The 18752-nt window shown below is 35.8% G+C and overlaps 1 protein-coding gene across 7 annotated transcripts in view; it reads left to right on the top strand.

The window, feature by feature from the left end:
- Window positions 1–18752, top strand: part of LOC124160608 (glutamate receptor ionotropic, kainate 2-like) — a 491042-nt gene that overhangs the window by 396222 nt on the left and 76068 nt on the right. For 4 of the 7 annotated variants that reach the window (XM_046536495.1, XM_046536499.1, XM_046536498.1 and 1 more), the window contains one exon: window positions 11813–12016. In XM_046536495.1, coding sequence (XP_046392451.1) covers window positions 11813–12016 — 204 coding nt within the window. Of the gene's footprint in view, window positions 1–11812; window positions 12017–16100; window positions 16305–18752 lie in introns of all 7 variants that reach the window. The other 3 variants (XM_046536501.1, XM_046536497.1, XM_046536496.1) reach the window with 1 other exon arrangement.

Here is an 18752-nt window from a genome sequence, read left to right as displayed (position 1 = left end):
CTTTTCTGTGCTGACATCGAGTGGAACATCAAATGAAGTACTTAATATCTAGTTTATCTCGTTTGCTTTCTTAACCTAATTTCTCTACCTGTGTATAGAAAAAAGAAATCACAAATGGTACCTAACTATGTTTAGAAAAAAAATATGACTTCTAACCCTTTGCTTCTTATCCACTAAATTGAAAATATCAAAAGTTTTTTTTATTATTTTTTTGAAGATTGTAGCCCCTACATAATCCGCCTTTAGACGGGAGTCACAAACTCAATCCCTCACATTCACTCCGCATGCGAAGAAGTGGCAAAGACGAGAGAAAGATGAACACATATTTCAATGAATGACGTGGAAATATAAAATAATTCATGAGAAGGTGAAAATAAGCACATTTTTCAATAAAATAGTCCCGGAAAAGATACTAAATCCTCCTTTCGCATTCATTCCGTTTCGCAGAAAGTGTCAAAAACCAGAGAAAGGTTTATGTGTATTTTAATGAAGGTGTTTGGGAAAAGCGATCAATTATGCGTATTATAATCTACTACATGGTACATTTTACTGTTTGTTCTAAGACTCTTATGTCCAAATAATCTCTTTAAGACGTTAGATGTGTATTTGACCAATCACATCCGCCTATTACTTCGCACGAAAAAAGTCTAGATGTCTGTGGAGAGATGAATGGGAGGTCAGTCTCTCTATTTGTTTGAACGTGAGTGTCGTGGTCGAGTCGAGACCGTCTTCATCTTCGCGGACATCCTCCCCTCTCCAGAGGTTAACCTCCTGCCTGCCTCTCTCCCACCGATAACCACACCTCCGCAAAGCTGACAGCTGATCCCGATAGAGGAGAGCCATTTAGCCGCACAGATGACGTGGTCGGACTGGATCGGCGTCTTGCTGCGAAGGGGATGTTTGATTGGCTCGCCTCGCCGTCTGGAAAGGACAACCGTTTCCGATTGGCTTCCCTCGATCTACTCATATAGAGGAAATGAAAAAAAAAAGAAATAGAAAAAGGTTTCGTGGTGAAGGGGTAACATTGGTTTACTCACCTGTCACTTTCTCTTTCGTCTTCTTTTATTAATAGTCCCTTCAAGCTGAGGGAAATTTATATCAATGCAATATTTTTTCTGCCATAGAGTATCATGTATTCGGGTAAAATTAATGAGTCTAGGAAGGAGCGGGAGCATTGCCCCCGTTGCATTGATTTGGTAAAGTTTCATCAACTAGTTCTTCTATATTACAGTATTTTTAGACAAAGGGTTTGTTTAACTTTTTACGGCTACTATGTAGCTCTAATGAAACATTTTTATGAATTTCTATGATTGAAATATATATAGGAATTACTTTTTTATTTTAAATTATTTTATAATTTTCGACATATTTCAAGAGTTTTAGCTATGGAAGTTTTTATGTAGCCAAGCTTATTGCATCTTCGTTTTTTGTCACATGGTTTCGCCAAGGAAATGTCAATTTGAAAATTATCTATAACTTAAAATCTATGTATATATCTTTTAAAAATGTGTATGTAAAATTTGACGGGCCGCCTTGCTTTTGGTTAATTCGTCAGAACCGTGAAAACTTTTACAGCCCTACGAAGTGATTTTCGATCATAGTAGCTAGTAATTAAATACCGTTAATTATTGTCGAACACTTTACATGGTACGAATAATGAATCGTCTCACGACTGCGTTCGAGTTGAAGGTTTGAAAAACAAATCGTTGATTTGAAAGCAATTCTTATTCAAACCTCTAATGGTTTATTTTATATTTTTGCACTAAATATTTATATTATGCAGTATCGGTTCCCATTGATAACTGATATTTTCTCCTGATTTGTGTGACAAAGCATCCGTTGGTTCCCCAACACACAATTATTCTTAAATTTATGTTCCTCTCTATCATAGTTAGTTTTCGTTATTCTCGTTTCCTCATAGATATTCGATGCTCCTATTTATTAGAGAGAGTTCATTTTGGAACCGATTTGATCCTATGTGCATTCATTCCAGCTAAGACCCACCCACGTTTTCTTGAAGTTTTAATGGCGAGAATTTTGCCGCAGAAAATTCATTCGTCTTTTTCGGTGCACGGACCCAAAGCCTTCGAACCGTCACATATTCTGTAACCAGTTACGTACCCTTGCTATGATTAGAGCTATTGCCACGAGTTCACAGGACCTGGGTTTGAATCTAGGTTGAAATAAATGGCCTTTCACCCGTGCAATTTTTTAACTTAAAGTGAATTTTGTTCCTTCGTAAAGTTTTCTTCCTACAACGTTCGCTTTTTTCTAAAATAAGACATTTTTTAATTCGATACAACGTAAATATTTAAAATATTGTTTTGATCCGTATGCTTAAGTAGCTGGGGTGAAATTTAAACTTTCTTGGAGAGTATTAGTTTTGAGGATGATTTTTTTAGCAGTACATACTGTTTCTAACTTTGATTCGTGTAAGCTACTTCATGCCCAAGTCCATTTTGTGCGCGAAATGTTAAGTATATGAATTTTGATGAATGAAATAAGAATATTCCCTTTTTAGTTTTTCTATGTAATTTCTCAGGCTTAGCAGAGGAAAAACTAAAGTTTCAGTAGTTAATGAATGGTCATACGAGTGAGCAATGGTCTGTTCCGGGCTAGTCGGTATTTATATATCCAAGTATGCTACTCTCGGCATTTTCAAGCAACAACGCTTTCATGTGCACAGCATGTGCTTCACATGAGATTAATCCGAGATTTGGTGAGGCATGTAAATACGCTCTGCTTGTTAATATTTTTCGTGCCGTTCCTCCCTTGAAAAGGGAAATGAGTTGTCCTCCATGTTTTCATGCAATGAGTGGGATCACCTCCTACTTCCTGGTTATATCTCCCCGTATCTTTATTTTGGATTTACTTGCGAGAGTGAACAAAAAATAAAATGAAAACGCATCAACGAAAGAATCGCTACTCGTCAGATCCAGTCTTCGTATTTGAGTAGCAGATGTTATTTTAGGACAAGTTACTGTCTGGCACTTTGCGAGTGCATAGAAAGAGTATATGTTTAGGGAAAGAGTTCGCTCTCGATGAAAACTGCCTATTTTCACTCCTAATGAGAAGCTGCTCGGTCTCCCGGATGCATTTCGCCTGGATTCTTATCTCTCCGAGAGACTCGTGGAGTTATTATTTCCCCCTCGGAATAAACGAGACATTTCGACGGACTGGTTCCAATTTATTCACGAGAGCCGTGCGCGGCAGTTGCACATTTTTTTATTAGCTTCGCGCGACGTTTGAATCAATTCGAGAGCTATTTAGGCCCGATTCTTCCCGAAATATCACTCCGTGGCATTTTATTTTATGCGCTGAGCTGTTCATTTAAGCGTGGAAGAGCAAACCCACGTACGACACGCCAGCCAGGTTGATGTTATGACTTCTTCGTGAAGATTTTTTTAAATCATTTAAAAATTCTTCATTTATGAAAAATGAGCTGAGTTGATACCTAATCAAAATATATCTTTTTCGTCTCGGTATATCATGCTGTCACGGGTATACATTGCATATCCTTTGCTAAAGGAAGTTTTATGAGAATCTTAACTTTATGTGAGGATCGAGGTAGCTAATCCTTTTATACCCAATGAGATTTGAACTCGGATCTTCCAATTGCAGGTCAGGCTGCTGCCAGTCACACCTTACAATTCGAAAGATCCGAGTTCGAATCTCGACTAAGTCAAATAATTTTTTCATGGCGAATTTCATTATTTGGCGTACATAACTTATCTCTCGTAGGCGTGATTGCGGGCTTGCTATTTCATTTGATAAAATCCGAAGATTCAAGCATGATGGAGTGGAATTTTTCATATTGAAATAAATCCTTGCAATGTTCCACAATTATAACTTTTATTACGACATAGGTTTTATCGTTACGTCATATTCAAGTACTTTGCAGATGATGTAGTAACATTGAAACCTTGGTCGTAATAAATATTATAACCGTGGAAAATAGTTTTAAAAATTCAATATTTCATTTTATGCCTATGGCTGTCCCTTTAGACAGTGTAAATCCATGACTTTTAATGCCGTCTGACGCGCTAACCCTATTAATGTGATAACTTCAGCGTGAAGATTTTTTTAATTTTTGTTTCAAATTTCCTCATTGTGATAAATGGGCTGAGTTGGCACACTCTAAAAATATGCATGATTTTTTTGTAATTTTTGGGAACTGTATTAAGATTCACCTTGGAGGTATCGTAATACAGCCTCTTGCAATAAAAATTTTGTTTGTGTAGAAAAAAAATTCAATTGACTTAATAACTTACAATAACATAAAAAATTATAGGAATCCATAATTATTAACAATTTATTTGCATCCTCTTCATGAGGAAGCTATTCTGCCGTGGACATTTTCGCTTGTTTTTCTCCAAGATTGGAATAATGTGAAGAAAAAGTGAGATTATGTACATGGGAATTTTTTCACATCGAAGCTGATTTTTTTAAGCACATGGCTTCGCGATACCTGTTATACCTGGCGAAGGGAGGAATAACTAATTCCATGGCGGAAATTTTTTCATATCAATTTTAGCATGCTCCATGGGGAACGATGATTAAATTAAATTTTTTGCAGAGTTAGGAGGCATCACAAAAATATGCGTCGGTGAACGAGATTTTTCGCGTTGGCTTTTGTGTCCTATGTCTCCCAACGCGTCAACAATGAACCATGTTATCGTTCTCAGGGTTCTGAGAATATTAAGAGACATGGATATAAAACAATACTGACGTGGAAGATAATTCAAGATAGCCTCTTTCAAGAAAAACTTCCAGAAATTGTTATCTAGCGAATATGGTAAGTGGTTCACAATAGCTGGAGGAAATTTGAGGAAAAGGAAGAAGTAATAATACGTGCTAGTTTTTTTAGATACTCTCCGAGAGACATGTTCTGCTGATGATATTTTTATTAGATTTACGCATTGTTATAAATCGCTTAAGAGCTATTTAATCCCGGTTAAATCTCACGGCGTGGTATTTTGTTTGTACGCGCATTACAGTTCGTTTCGACGTAGAGAGCTTTGTCACGTACGATGTTGTTTGACTTACTCACCCGTTTTTTAAGATTACTTCATCGTGAATAAATTTAGTTGCATGTTTCAATGTTATTCATTCATGAATATGGAATGAGAAGATATTAAGTAATACAAAGATGTAAGATATTTCAACTCAGTTGTGGATGTTATCCTTTGCTCTTAATTTTGTCACATTTTATGGATATCTTTTCCCTGCTAAATTTCCAATGAAATAGTGGTAAAGGAGTCCTTTTGTACTCAAGTTGTTTCCTACACGTTTGGTATTAGGTACAATATCTGTTTCATCGCACTTGGAGGAGCAATAATTAAGTCCATTGTAGTAAATAACCAAGATAAATTCATAAATCCACCCAAAAAGTAACTCGAGACCACTGCGCCAAAGCAATAAAATTCTTCATTTTTTGTTAATTTTAGTATAATTTTTATATTACCGTCACTATGTTAGAGTAGATTGGGATTTGAAAGGATTTTGCGAATTCCAAAAGTTGCATATACAATACATCAAAAGCAATTAGAGTTTATTTTCAATGACTAATCGGTTTGTTAAAAAAACATTTCTCTGCGTTGGCTCTTATTTTATTCCAGCTCTCATATCCGTAAGTGTTTTGACAATCGACTCGAAGTCCTTTTCAAGGTTCTGAGGGCATTAGAAGGCATGAAGAGACTAAACCAGGATGTAAGGAAGTCATTGTTCTTTTAATAAATGTTCAATGAACATCCTAAATCGTTCGGATGGGTCAGTGATCCACGATAACTGGAAGGATCGCGATGAGTATGGCCATTCAAGCTTTATGTGGCTTAACTAGTAAAAATCGTTTCGTATTCGAAATTTGTTTAGTCAAATGGCATAATGATTTTATGGGCATTCATTTTTAGGCTCAGAGAAAGTTCACTCATGGAAACCCATTTTTGCTCTACAATTTTATTTCTTTGATATCGCATGTCATTAATGTAGAGTTTATGAACTGTTGGCCAAGTGACATTGAACCACATTATATAATTTTATCTTTCATTTATTATTTTAATCTATGACGCGCAGCTGCCACTGCAAATTCCTCTATCCTCTTTCTCTGAGCCTAAAAATTCCTCTATCCTCTACCTTTCGTTTTCGGGATATTTTAATCTTTTCTCATGATAAAACTGACCACCAGCCAATATGAATCAGTCGATCAGTTTTTATGAAAATCAAAGACATTTTCTGTACAAAGAAGAAACTAATTTCAACCGAATTCCTCATTATATTTTTACCAACTTCTGTACTTGGTTTTATTTCATTTCCCTTCAGATGTGTACATTGTTTAAATTTTCCATAAATTGCTCGGAGATTGCATTTTTATCCATTCCAAGGGTGGCTTTACTACCTCTGTCCGGCTCATATAAATTCATTAAAATGTTAATAAATATGGAAACTATTTATTTATTTTATTTCGTACCTTAATTCAAAGATATGAAATCTGTGCCTTAAAAAGCGTGCTATATGCGCACTTGACGAATTCGTAAAATATTAACAAGTTTTTCATTACACCGCAGTCATGGTTACGCTATTAAAATTACGTGTTGCATTAGTTAAGCGAAGAAAATATTTTGCCTCATAAGGAAATATTCCGTGCCTTAGGAGATAGAACTCAGCAATATGCGCAATTTTCTTTTAATATCCTTCCCATACAATAATTCTCAGTGCCTTCACAGTGCCTCAGTGCCCAGTGTCAATTCACATATGGTGAGGATCGCATGACGTTAAGCTGACTATGAGTATAGATCTCTTTCGCACTTATTTCCCCAACTTAAGCTCATATTTTTAATTTATATTCCTATAGCTGTGTTGATAGTCCATGGTATAATAAAACTGCACGGTTAAAATACTTTCGCCAAGAAAACGCAGCGTGTGCCAGGGAAATAGCGGAAACTCATTTCTATCAAGTTTCCCTTGTGGAGATTTTTCCAACTTCTTTTAAGTTGAGAGTTGAAGAGTTGGTTATTTTATTCCCCTTTACTTAGGTTAATAGTTTAGAACATATGCTATAATAATGGCTTGAAGAATTTTTTTCTCTCAGGATACGGAAGCTCTGCCTATAAAACTCAGCCGTATGCCAATTTTTTTTTTTTTTTTTATAATCTCCTCCCCATAAAATAATTCCTCCGCACGTATCGTGAGGTTCGCACGACGTTAAGCTGGGTATAGATTTTCGTCACGCAGTCTCCGAAAAAGCTTATTGGTTTTCCGTGACCTACTTCTGCACATTGCAGTCCTGAGGACCGCCGCACCCACCATTTTCTCACGAGATGCGCACTTGACTCTACGTGATAAAATATGAGCAGAGGAAACGTTCCTCTGTGATTTTTCGTCCTGGAGAGGCAGGGCCCATTTCATTGACAGCTCTCTCTCCGTAAGTAATTTCACTTAGTGCATCTCGAACGGAGTGTGTTTTGTATGCTTCCGTATAGAAGAATGAACTCACGTTGCAGAAAAAAATTCTGAGGCCTCACTATCACTTTGCAGCTTCCATTAGATAATTTAGGGCCCCTCATTTTCGTTCTGGAGCTTAAAAAAATATGCAGAGCCGCGGTTTTGAACAATACTCGCCCCAACAATTGCTTTCAGTAATAGTTAAAGTGCTGGAAATGTAAATGGTATCGATGTTTCGGTCGATTGTCAGGGAACGTTCATGCTTAGCTCTATCATGCTAAAGCGATTCCCCTTTTATATCCCTCTGCGCTTTTATTATTATCTTGCCATCAATTTTTATTTATACTACAATACAGTTTCAAAAACCGTTCCATTTTAATATCTCTATTTTTCTCTAAGAATCCCAAGTACAACAGTCCCTTCTTCACTTTCTTTCATCACAATGACACAAGCACAAAAGGTTTTTTTTTTAGTTCGCATATGGTGTTCGAAAAGATTTCAGAAACAATTAGATTAATTTTCATTGTGTATTCTTCTAATTTACTTAAAAGTAGTGGGCAAAAATTAATTCCACCGGCCAGAGCCTGCTAATAAATGTAATCAAGAATAACTTTTCATTAATAGCTAAGCATACTAATGAAAAAAACAAAAAACAATACATTAAAGATAAATTATTTACAGAATATATTCCTAAAAATTTACAAGTATATATTATCTAGTATTAAAAATTATTATATATTAATTTCCTGCCAACTTATTATTTTATATTTGAAGCGCAATATTTCAGCGGAAAATTTATAATTGATTGAAGTTACAGTGAATATCTAACTATCATTCAATGAATACACTCACTTCATTTACGATAATGGTATAGGGTTTGGAGTTTGTCTTTATTACTTCCTCTTGGTGATTAAAAATCTACCAAAAATCGTTTTCATTTATTTTAACATGCTGTGAATAAATAATTTCAATATGACACAGTGGAAAACTAATGAAACCTTATAATAGGGCAATATCTTGTTTCATGCCATAGTAATTATCATTTTTACTTGCTTTTCTTCAATGCATGCAAGGAAATTAATCAGAGATAAACCGTTTCCAGATTTATATGATTAATTTTAATTACATATCCTTCTAACGTATTTATATGAAAAGGGCTAAATTGAATCTCACCGACCACGGTAAAGTACTCGCTTGCCAAAATCAAGGCCGCGGGTTCGAGTTTCGTCTGGGCAAGTTAAGTCTAGGTAGGGAATGGGTGTTTCAGATCTTGTAGATGCTATTTTTTATAATTCTCGTGTAAAAGACCATTCGTACTGTTTTCGAGGCACTTGGAAATAGATTAATTGATAATAAAAATACAGTCATATTATTGTGGTTGTTTTTATCACTTTTTAACTCTTTTTTAGTTCCAAAGCCCCTATCATTCTTTTTTATTAATAATCACATTCGCTACATGCCCAACATCCCGAGTAGCGATGTCCGTGTGTGCATGCATCGATACTGAGACAAAGTAAGTTATGCTTGTATGCCTGAACTGAATGCGCGTCTCTAATTCAGTCAAGAACATCCGTCGGCACAACGGCAACTTTCCCCCTGCCGTCTCTATATGGTTAGTGAAACGGTTGTGAATTATCCTCAATTGAAAGGTACCTACCCCTATTTCCTCAACATTTTCTTCTGTCATGTCGTTTGAGCCAAGTCCCGTGGAAATGAAGTCTCGAACGCCAAAATTTATCCACGGTCTCGGATGTGCAACAGGTACTTTCGACCCATCTTGACAAACTGGGGCAACTCGGTCTAACTTCTGCATCTCCATTTGTGGATCAGAGGAGAGGGAGGGAGTTACTCCACGACACCGAGGCGAGCGGAGTCAATCTGGGTTCATATATCTCGCTTGTGCTAACTTCTATGTGGGATGAACTCTGTGTAATTTATCACAAGATAACACCTTGCAATACCATAAGGTACCAACTGCTTGTACTTTTATAAGCTTCATTTTTAATTTTATTTTTGTGGTACATGATATGAAAACCTTTGCATTTTAAGTGTTTTATACACCATATATAGCCGTAAAAATTATGTACCTAATTTTAGTTTTTTCAATTTTATTTCATTTTTATCCAGAAAAAAATATTATGAATCATGTGAATTTTATCATGTTCTACCAGAAAAAAAATTTCAAACACCAAAGTTCAAGTATCGTGTAGCACAAGGAAAGGCGCTGGAGATTGTCAGAATGTCTATATGTGATATTTTTCAAACCGTCAATACATTCTCCAGTGTTACGAAGATACGTAACATGAACAGCCGAACTTCTTCCGAGTCCTGGCGACGACGTTCTCATTGGGACGAGCAATAATTTGATTTTGTTACCAAATTTTCTCTCCATTTTCTTTTGTGACAATTAGTTATAAGTGATTATAAGCTTCGCGCAAGGCACCTTTAAAATGCAGCATTTGGGCATTATTCTTGCAAATTTTTCGCCTTCTTTTTACGTTTCATTAGATAATTTAGGCTTTCTTTTTACTTCTGCGTTCATTTAGTCTCATTTTCTATGGTATTCCGCCATAGACTGTCGCACATTAAGCAGTGCTCGTACTGAAGACGTGGAATGTTTAGATTTTGGGATTGCATTCGAGGCGCTCACTAACTGCCCCATTGTTTTTATTCTTTTAACCATTTGAGAAGGAGCATTAATAAGGAAAGGAGGGAGACAATTGTGCGCCCTGTCGCGCGCAATTTCAATTTTTACTATTGAGAAAGGTTTAAAATAAATTAAAGATATAGCGCCACGAGTCCACGAGAAGAAAATCCTCGGTAAAAAAAATAATATGAGATTTTCCGATGACAAAGCAGTCATAGTGAGCCACAGATAGACCTGGAGAAAATTCTTACGAATGTGGTAAATAAAATGGCTAGATATTAGCTAAAATCAAGCTTTCCAAATTTCATGTTACACAAGAAACAAACTCAGGTGCAAAGTTTCAAGCCGATCCGACAATTGGAAGTGGGATAAAAGGCATTTACAAGATTCCATCGACGACAGAGGGACGAATCACGCTAAGTAAAATTGTGAAACAAATTACAGGTTTAACATCATTCCTGCTGATTTTAGCTATGTTTTGTAAAAAGGACACACTGCACGAAGAAGTAACTTTGTTATTTTACCTAATACTCAGCAAAGAGGAGCAGATATCTTTCAGAGTGACATTGAGAAGATTATCTTAGGAACTGCAGTATATTTCCAGACCAGGATGAAAATAAGAGAGATGCTTTACCGAACAGAGAAGCATGAGAATTCTCTGAGATAATTACCATAACCACAGATAATTATTATAATTATTCGAGATTACTCAGAAGATCAAATTATAATTTGATCTTCTGAGTAATCTCGAAGTTCTGAGATGAGTATGAAAGGTATAGATATTCGTTTTCCCACGAGAGATAATGGACTTCGATAAATATGCGGCGGGACTCATGGTCACGTATCACCAATTTGCATCTCATTTTCTTCCCTTTTTTGAACGGCTGGTTTTCTAACACCCCCTGCCACACGTCTATTTATATCTACATCTATATAATGCCTTGCACCACCTAAATGGTGCTTGATCCACCTAAATGGTGCTTGGCTGGGGGTGAGCACAAACCAACATTCAGCATGCAGTTCGTTACGTTTTCGTAGTCGTCGCAAAACTGGGCCATAACGCATGCCAGTAGACGGTGTGAGCTCTCAAAGATCAGGCACCGCTCCTTGCAAGTTAACTCAAACCATGCTAAAAATATGAATGATTAAGTGGATAAATATCCGTGCGGCTGCATGAAATTAGTCAATTTATGATAAGGAAAACAAGGGTCAAGAAACCACAACCAGAAAAGGGAAAAATGGAAAAAAACATGTATTTTGTCCACTTAGCGAAAAGACCGATTTAGGCGGCTTCCGGGATGATATAATACTTCGACTTTATTCATGGACTACGAAGCCCCATCTTCCATCTGACTTTTCTTTATACTATAACATTTACAGAGGAATACATTTTCAAGTTCCTCTTGAAATTAAGTGCAATCAAATTATAACAAAAAAGAGAGGTGTGGTTTAAATAACAGCAAACAAAATTCAAAGTGAACAAAGCTACATTTACTACGTTTAAAAAGGTGTGAGCAAACGTGGGAAAAACTAATGGATATTGACTTCCGTCCTTATTGGAAAAAAAACACTGCAGGGAAAGGCCCACACAAGAAGAGGGATGTGAAAAACCTGCGAAAACCTGCTGAGAAAGAGTTGATGTAAACACGAATGTATAAAAAATACTGTTAAATGTCACCCAGTAATATGTAGATGTAGATCCACAGTCGTTGTCTCATCCCCCAGGTGGAGCTCAAAGGCTTGAGCGGACCGATTGAATTCAAGGAGGGTCGTCGTATCCAGTTCAAGCTGGACCTCCTGAAGCTGAAGCAGCACGCGCTGGTCAAGGTGGGCGAGTGGACGCCGGCCGGCGGGGTCAACGTCACCGATAGAGGAGCCTTCTTCGACGCAGGAGCCATCAACGTAACGCTCGTGGTCATCACGATACTCGTGAGTGTCCAGTTCAACTCCCCCCTCTTTGCTACCACCTTATCATGCATGTATGATTTTTTTTCATGAACCAATGAATTCCTATCCTCATTGCCGTAACTTAGAAAATAATAAACGAGTTAAATAGCTTGTCAAATCATTTCTTGAATACAAATCAAATCCGTAATCATAAAAAAACCTAAACTTAATTATGATGCGAAGAAAATCCGCAATGATAAAGAGCTTAAACTTCATTATGATTCGAAGAATAAAGTAGCGGTATTGATAGAGAGCAATCTTTCTCGGATTAATTGATATTCATTCACGAGTTTACTCTGGAGGAGATCAAATACTTCAATGAAGATGTTTGATGTAATAATGTATTTTGACATGCCCATGACATTTATCTACTAATTTCTCGGAATATATTTATTTTTTAATTTGAATTAAATTAAATATTGGGTCACAAATTTGAAAGGAATTGGCCCTGAAAATATTGATATCTTACTTTACCGCGACGACATCCCTATTCATATCCTTTCCAAATGTATTAAATATGATGCTAAAATGCCTCTTGGATTGGCCCATGTCGCACTTAATCCGTTTCAAGACATTTTAATTGACCAAGGCTCTAATCTTGTTCTGCCAATTAGGAAACTCCGCAATCGAAATTCTTTCGTTTTGATCTAAAAATGAATTGGCACTTCCCAAATTTATTCAGCAAATAACTCTGGCATAACGATCTACAGCGAATATCATCCTCGGTGATCGCACATAATGCATACGAATATTTTTAACAAGAACATTCGAAATTCGTTAGGAAGAGATCTAATGTTTCGATCTTTTGGTCAACCGCCTCGTATTTGTTTTAGCAATTTGAAAATATTCAACAGGTCTCTCTAGTGAAATAAATTCATGAACATTTCCATAAAACTCCGCCCGTTTTTGTGTCATTTTATAGCACAATTAAACAGCGGTGTATAGCTATCCTTTATTAAATCGGGAATATCGCTTGAAAATTATCAATTTTGATTTGTCACCGTTTATTAAATAACCTTAATATTTTAATCAGGGCTAAATATTGCGTTATTCGTCGCCAACATTGAAATTTTCCCTATGCCTCTGATGAATATGTGTGTCTCGAATAAATTAGCTGCGGTGAAGTATGGAAAGGGTCAAATCCTTTCCTTCTCCAATCATTGAATCATTAAATGGCACTATTCAACCTTTCAATGGTTTTATATTACTTTCTACATTTTTCAAGTTAAACATTACCCTTTGGCTAATATTTGGTCATGCGCTTTTACTTCACACACATTTATCATCTCAAAATCATTTATCATCGGTATATTATCAACTAACGTTTTATACCTCTTCTGGCCATACCTGTGAATTGTTTAATATTATATTTTACAGTAATTTATTATTGTTATTAGTGTTGGATTACAGTATTGCAAAATTGTACACTCACACGCACAGCATCCGATAAACCTAACTATGTGTACATATCATCTTAGTAATTAGAATAAGCAATTGCATGTTATTTCATGATGGCGTAGCTCTTTAACAATCATTCATTGTTTGTTCATATTTATCGCATCAATATTTATTTCTTATCTGATACATGCCATTTTTGCATAATTAACACATAGCTATTTTTAATAAATTCTACAAGGGGTCATAGAGTTTTCATATGCAGTAATGTTAACGTTACTTAACATAATAAAGCCTTTTTATTATATTATAAGTGGTAATGCATACCTTTGTAACAATAAAAATTCCTTAAGCTCAAAATATCACTCTTTCATTGTTAACACATTTATGGCAAATTATTTCAAGCATCGAAATGAATCAGTGCTTGTAATCACAGTAACAGAAGCTGCTATTAAATATGTTACATTTTAACTAATGTTTATTTGTATCTGTCTATTTTTAAATACTGCGCGTACCCGTATATTTGATTGTTGTTTTAATTATTTAATTACCCATTATTTAATTCACTACCAGTAACTCTTAAAAAGTGTATATAATATGCATGCGTAAATCTCACTGAAAACGTAAGAATTGTATGTTTTCGTACTGATCTTAATGTTCCGCATCTTTAGGATACAAGATTAAAACTGATCACTCTGAACACAACAACCTAAATGCTGGCATTCGACTCCCTTGCTCGGAGTTAATAGAGCATCTTTCATAATGTTTAAATAATTAATATGGAGAATATTTAAGTAAATAACATTGAAAAAAGTTACATGGATTTTTATTATTGACTGTTAAAGTTTTTCATTGCAGAATCAAAATCTAATCACAAAATTCTAAGGTCTCATAAAATAATTCTCCATAGATTTTCGATGCATTTGCGAGTGAACATTTCACTATATGTTTGTTTTCGATGAGTGTTTTTGCTATAGCTTATGCCTATTATTTTTCTTTAATTTGGAACTTACTGATTTCGAAACATTTTCATCGTTATTAATTGCTTTATTTTAAGAAAGATCTGAAACTTTATTTTCTAATATAAATTGTCATATATTCTCTCGAATATGTTATCCGCAGACATCTTTGAGCCTTTTAATCTATCACAGCTTTCTCGATAACATTTTGCCTGTGTTTTCCATTTCCGATCATAAATTTTCGCCTCAAATAAGTTAGTCGATAATTCATATGTTCCAGAACGTTTTACTGCAAGATATGATACTTAATTTCTACAAAAAAATACGAGTGCTGACTTTAAATCTTTCTTTGGTCGTTTGAATAAATTATTATCCCTGAAAATCAAAGGGGCTCTCTTTTTAAGTATCCTATACTTAAAAACCTTAGGCATTACGCATGCTAGAACGAAAAATTCAGTCGTATGCCAGCATTTTTGCTTTTCGACACGAAAATTTAAAACGAGCGAAATAGCTCTTCAAGTCATTCCATGAATACATTTCCGTGATGATATAATGGCGGATTTACTAAATGTTGATTAGAATAAAAAAGAAGCTGTATCAATAATTAAGAGTGATCAATCATGCTCGGATTACCTACTTAATATTCTTTCACGATCTCGCGCATTATTTTTAACACTGATCTAACCAATAATATCAATACTAGTGTTATTATAATAATGTTTGTAAAAAGAATAGGAACTTAACTGTGGCGTCTTCCCCCACCTTTTGGTTCCTTTTGATACCTTCATCCCGTCCCGAAATTTTCACCCACACCTATACACGCCTCGTTTATCATCTGTTTCGTTCCATTTTCCCCGAATTTCACATCCCTTTGTGCGAGGAAATACTGCTAATTGAACGACTGGCTTCGAAAATTTTCGTGACTCTCCAATGAAATGTTTAAAAAAAATTGATTGAATCTTCTTCTACTCCCCACTCTGGGCAACAAAAAAACTCATAAAATATTCATTTATCCGCGTATCTCAATTGCAAATATATTCACTCCGCTTATTCCGATATTTTGACGTTTCTTTGCCCATCCTCGCGATGGCAAAAACGCTGGGGAGATGATGAAAATTGACCCTGTGGAATAACATGATTTTGAAAATTAAATCATACCAATTATTATTATTATGCGCGTTACGTTAAAAATTTACCTGCTTATACACGACATTTTTCTTTGTCTCGACCAATAATTTGCAAATGCACCTATAATGAATTTTCTGGAGCTACTGTTTTCACATGCGACTTACCTACGTTTATTCATTTAATAACTATCTCAAATTTGGAAAAAAATAATACTTTTGTGATAAAATAAAATATACTTCCACCTCTAACTCTGCATCGATTACTTCTCTGCTTTTTATAACGTCATATATATTTTTTCTGTTTTATTTGGTAACTCTTTTATCCCATGCTCGTTGAAATCCTGTACGCCTCTTATTGCGCCCTTTTCAATTTTTCACTCCGTTTCGTTGACTTTTTTGCATTTCATTATGTTTCTAATACTACTTGCTATTACTTAAAAACGTTTTTATGTCATTTATGTCATCCGGAAAAAAAACTTCTCTACCTAAAATTGTGACGCGTTCTTTTTTTATCAATTTCTCCGTCCGAAACATGTGAAACACGTTTCATGTATGGGAATATCGGGTAATAATCCGTGAACGCAGCAAACCCCTTACGTGATGATGCACTACGAGAAGAACTACACGGGAAACGCTCGCTTTCACGGGTTTTGCGTCGACCTACTGGAGCGCGTCGCCAAGGAGGTCGGCTTCGATTACATCCTGGACTTGGTGCCAGATCGAAAATACGGCGCCCAGGACCCAGTTACGGGGGAGTGGAACGGGATGGTACTGCAGTTGATGAAGCACGTGGGTACACATGGGTGACAAACGAGGGAAAATGATGAGACCTCAGATCCAAACGGTATTTATTATATGATTTCGGTGCCAGGAGTAAAGCTGGTGGACTAGACAGTGAAATGCTGTAAATAGTTTATCCTCCATTATATTCCTCATGTTATAGGTACGTCTTAAGGCATGTTCTATCCACTATGTCTTTTTCTGGAGCACCAAACGACAGAGAAGGCCGGTGGACAGACTATGAAATGAGACTTAGTACTTAGGTGGGAAATATTATAGTGGAAAAATTGTAATCTTTAATTTAATCAGTAATTGTAAATCTTTTTCAAGATATAAACAGCCTTAGTAATTTTCCGCGCTTATTTATTTACCTCAACCGGTTTCAACATTTATATACACGTCATTTTCAAGAGCTGTCTTGAGATTCTAAGATTGAGATTTGAGTCTCTGCCTTGCGTTAGATGCATAATTATGATCAATGATATTGGTATTCTGAATGCCTTGAAGACCTTGTGCTTAAGAGAGTCAACGGTTGGGGAGATGCAGAATGGGAGGAAGGTAATCTGTGGAGAAATAATCAATAAAACAAGCGATAAGGCGTTGAGTAAGGGGAATATTGAAGGAAAAGTCACCCGAGCAAGACAAGATAAATACTTGAGACAGATGAAGAAGGGCACAAGGGAAAAGTACATAAGGGAACTGAAGGAGTTAACTTGTGTAAGGGCTATCGTGTAATAATCTTAGATTGCACTAGATACTATAAATGTAATTTACAAATCCTTCCAAAAATCGATTCAGGCGAAGTAATTCATGGCTTCTTAAAAAAGCAAATTCAGAATATCTTCAGCTTAAATTGCATACAATATCTGAATTCAGATAATTAGGAACCTAGGCTGTCATTGGAAAATCTTCGAAAGAAATTGGCTTCAAAAATGGATTCAATTCAGGCCTGTTGAACTTCTCCTTTAAAGTGTATTCAGAATGTCTATAGCGTTAATCTAATGTAATGGAGTCTGCATCAGGCAAAGACTTATATAAGAACCTTTAAAAAATAATGGGCTTCAGTCAATTCAGGCAAAGTATGTTTAGAATATTTGCTGGGTAAATTTCATGTTCTTGTGAAAATATCAGATTTAGGAAAATCCATCTCTACTTTGCGTGCGTGGTTATCTTCCTTTATAAAGTTTTATTCATCAAAATAGACTTACTTTCCGTTTTCTGAATAACTAACTAATCAAGAAATATGGACAATGCTACAAGCCTAGAAAAAGAATAATTTAGACTTACGAGGCAGAGTTAAACCTTTGGGGTATTTTTTACAGAATTTCTGTTGAGAAACTGTCAATTATAGCCAGGTTGTAATTTAATCGCTCTTCCAAAAAGATCATAACTCTATTTCTGCTCTCTACTATAGCGTTTTAGCGTGTTGATTTGATCGCCGTCATTAGCAAAATTATGTGATATTTAGTAAAAAAGAGAAAAAAACAATTTATTGAATTGCGTCATCAGGAGTCAACTTTCCTAATTCAACTTTGCCTGGCATGGGGGAAATGAATTTTAACGAGAGAGTTTATATCACTTGTTGTATTTGTCCCGCATTGTTTGTTACCGTGACTCCTGATGCCAGTGTAAAAATCAATGGCAGGAAAAGTCAACCAGCATAATTAATTCCATGGCAATGTCTTAAACTCAGTCAATTTCCATAACCATTCATTTTTCATTTGTATGACTTTCCTCGTAATGGACGTAATTCAGTCCTGGCATGCAGATTATGCTTCACATTGCTTTACTTTACCTCGTCGGATTACTCAGACTCTTAACTTGGTCTATGTGGTTTTGAAAAAGTTTTGGTTGGGATCTCAAGCTATTTTTCCACCGTAAATAATCCGTTGGCCTTAAAATAAATGAGAGAACGTCTGTGGAAGGGTAAAAAGTCGCAAAAGCCTAGGGACTACGAGGGAGGCAAATGAAATGAAGATAACGCTCGGAGTTCGTGAACTGCATGTTCGGGCGGGAGATAAAAGTCACCCGTGGCATCCGATGTCTCTCTAGATAACGGAACTTCGACGGTGCGAACTATTTTAATTTCCCCACTAAAAAAGCGTATTTCCACCACTTTGTCCGAATGCCGCCAGATAGCGTAAGCTCTGGAATTTGCATCGTTGTCCGGGATAAAATCGTGGCCGAGAAGTCTGTGAAAGAAATGCCCATTGCTTTTTTTATTACTTTCATTTCAAAAGAAATCTGGATAGGAATTTTATCCAAGCGAGCATCTTCATTCCTTGTAAAAACACGTATCCCGGCCACTTGGAAATTACTGCTATGAAAATAATATTAAGTGACACTGAGTTTAAGTTCCCCATGCTATCGATGAGGCAGTTATGTTTTAATTTTTTTAACTTTTTCTTAAGGTATCTTATCATATTTTCTAAAGGTAATCTTGCTCGGTAAGATTAC

The sequence above is a fragment of the Ischnura elegans genome, chromosome 6 (assembly GCF_921293095.1).
Source record: "Ischnura elegans chromosome 6, ioIscEleg1.1, whole genome shotgun sequence".
NCBI lineage: Eukaryota > Metazoa > Arthropoda > Insecta > Odonata > Coenagrionidae > Ischnura > Ischnura elegans.
The sequence above is the reverse complement of the archived record's forward strand: the minus strand, read 5'-3'. Positions and strand labels throughout refer to the sequence as shown.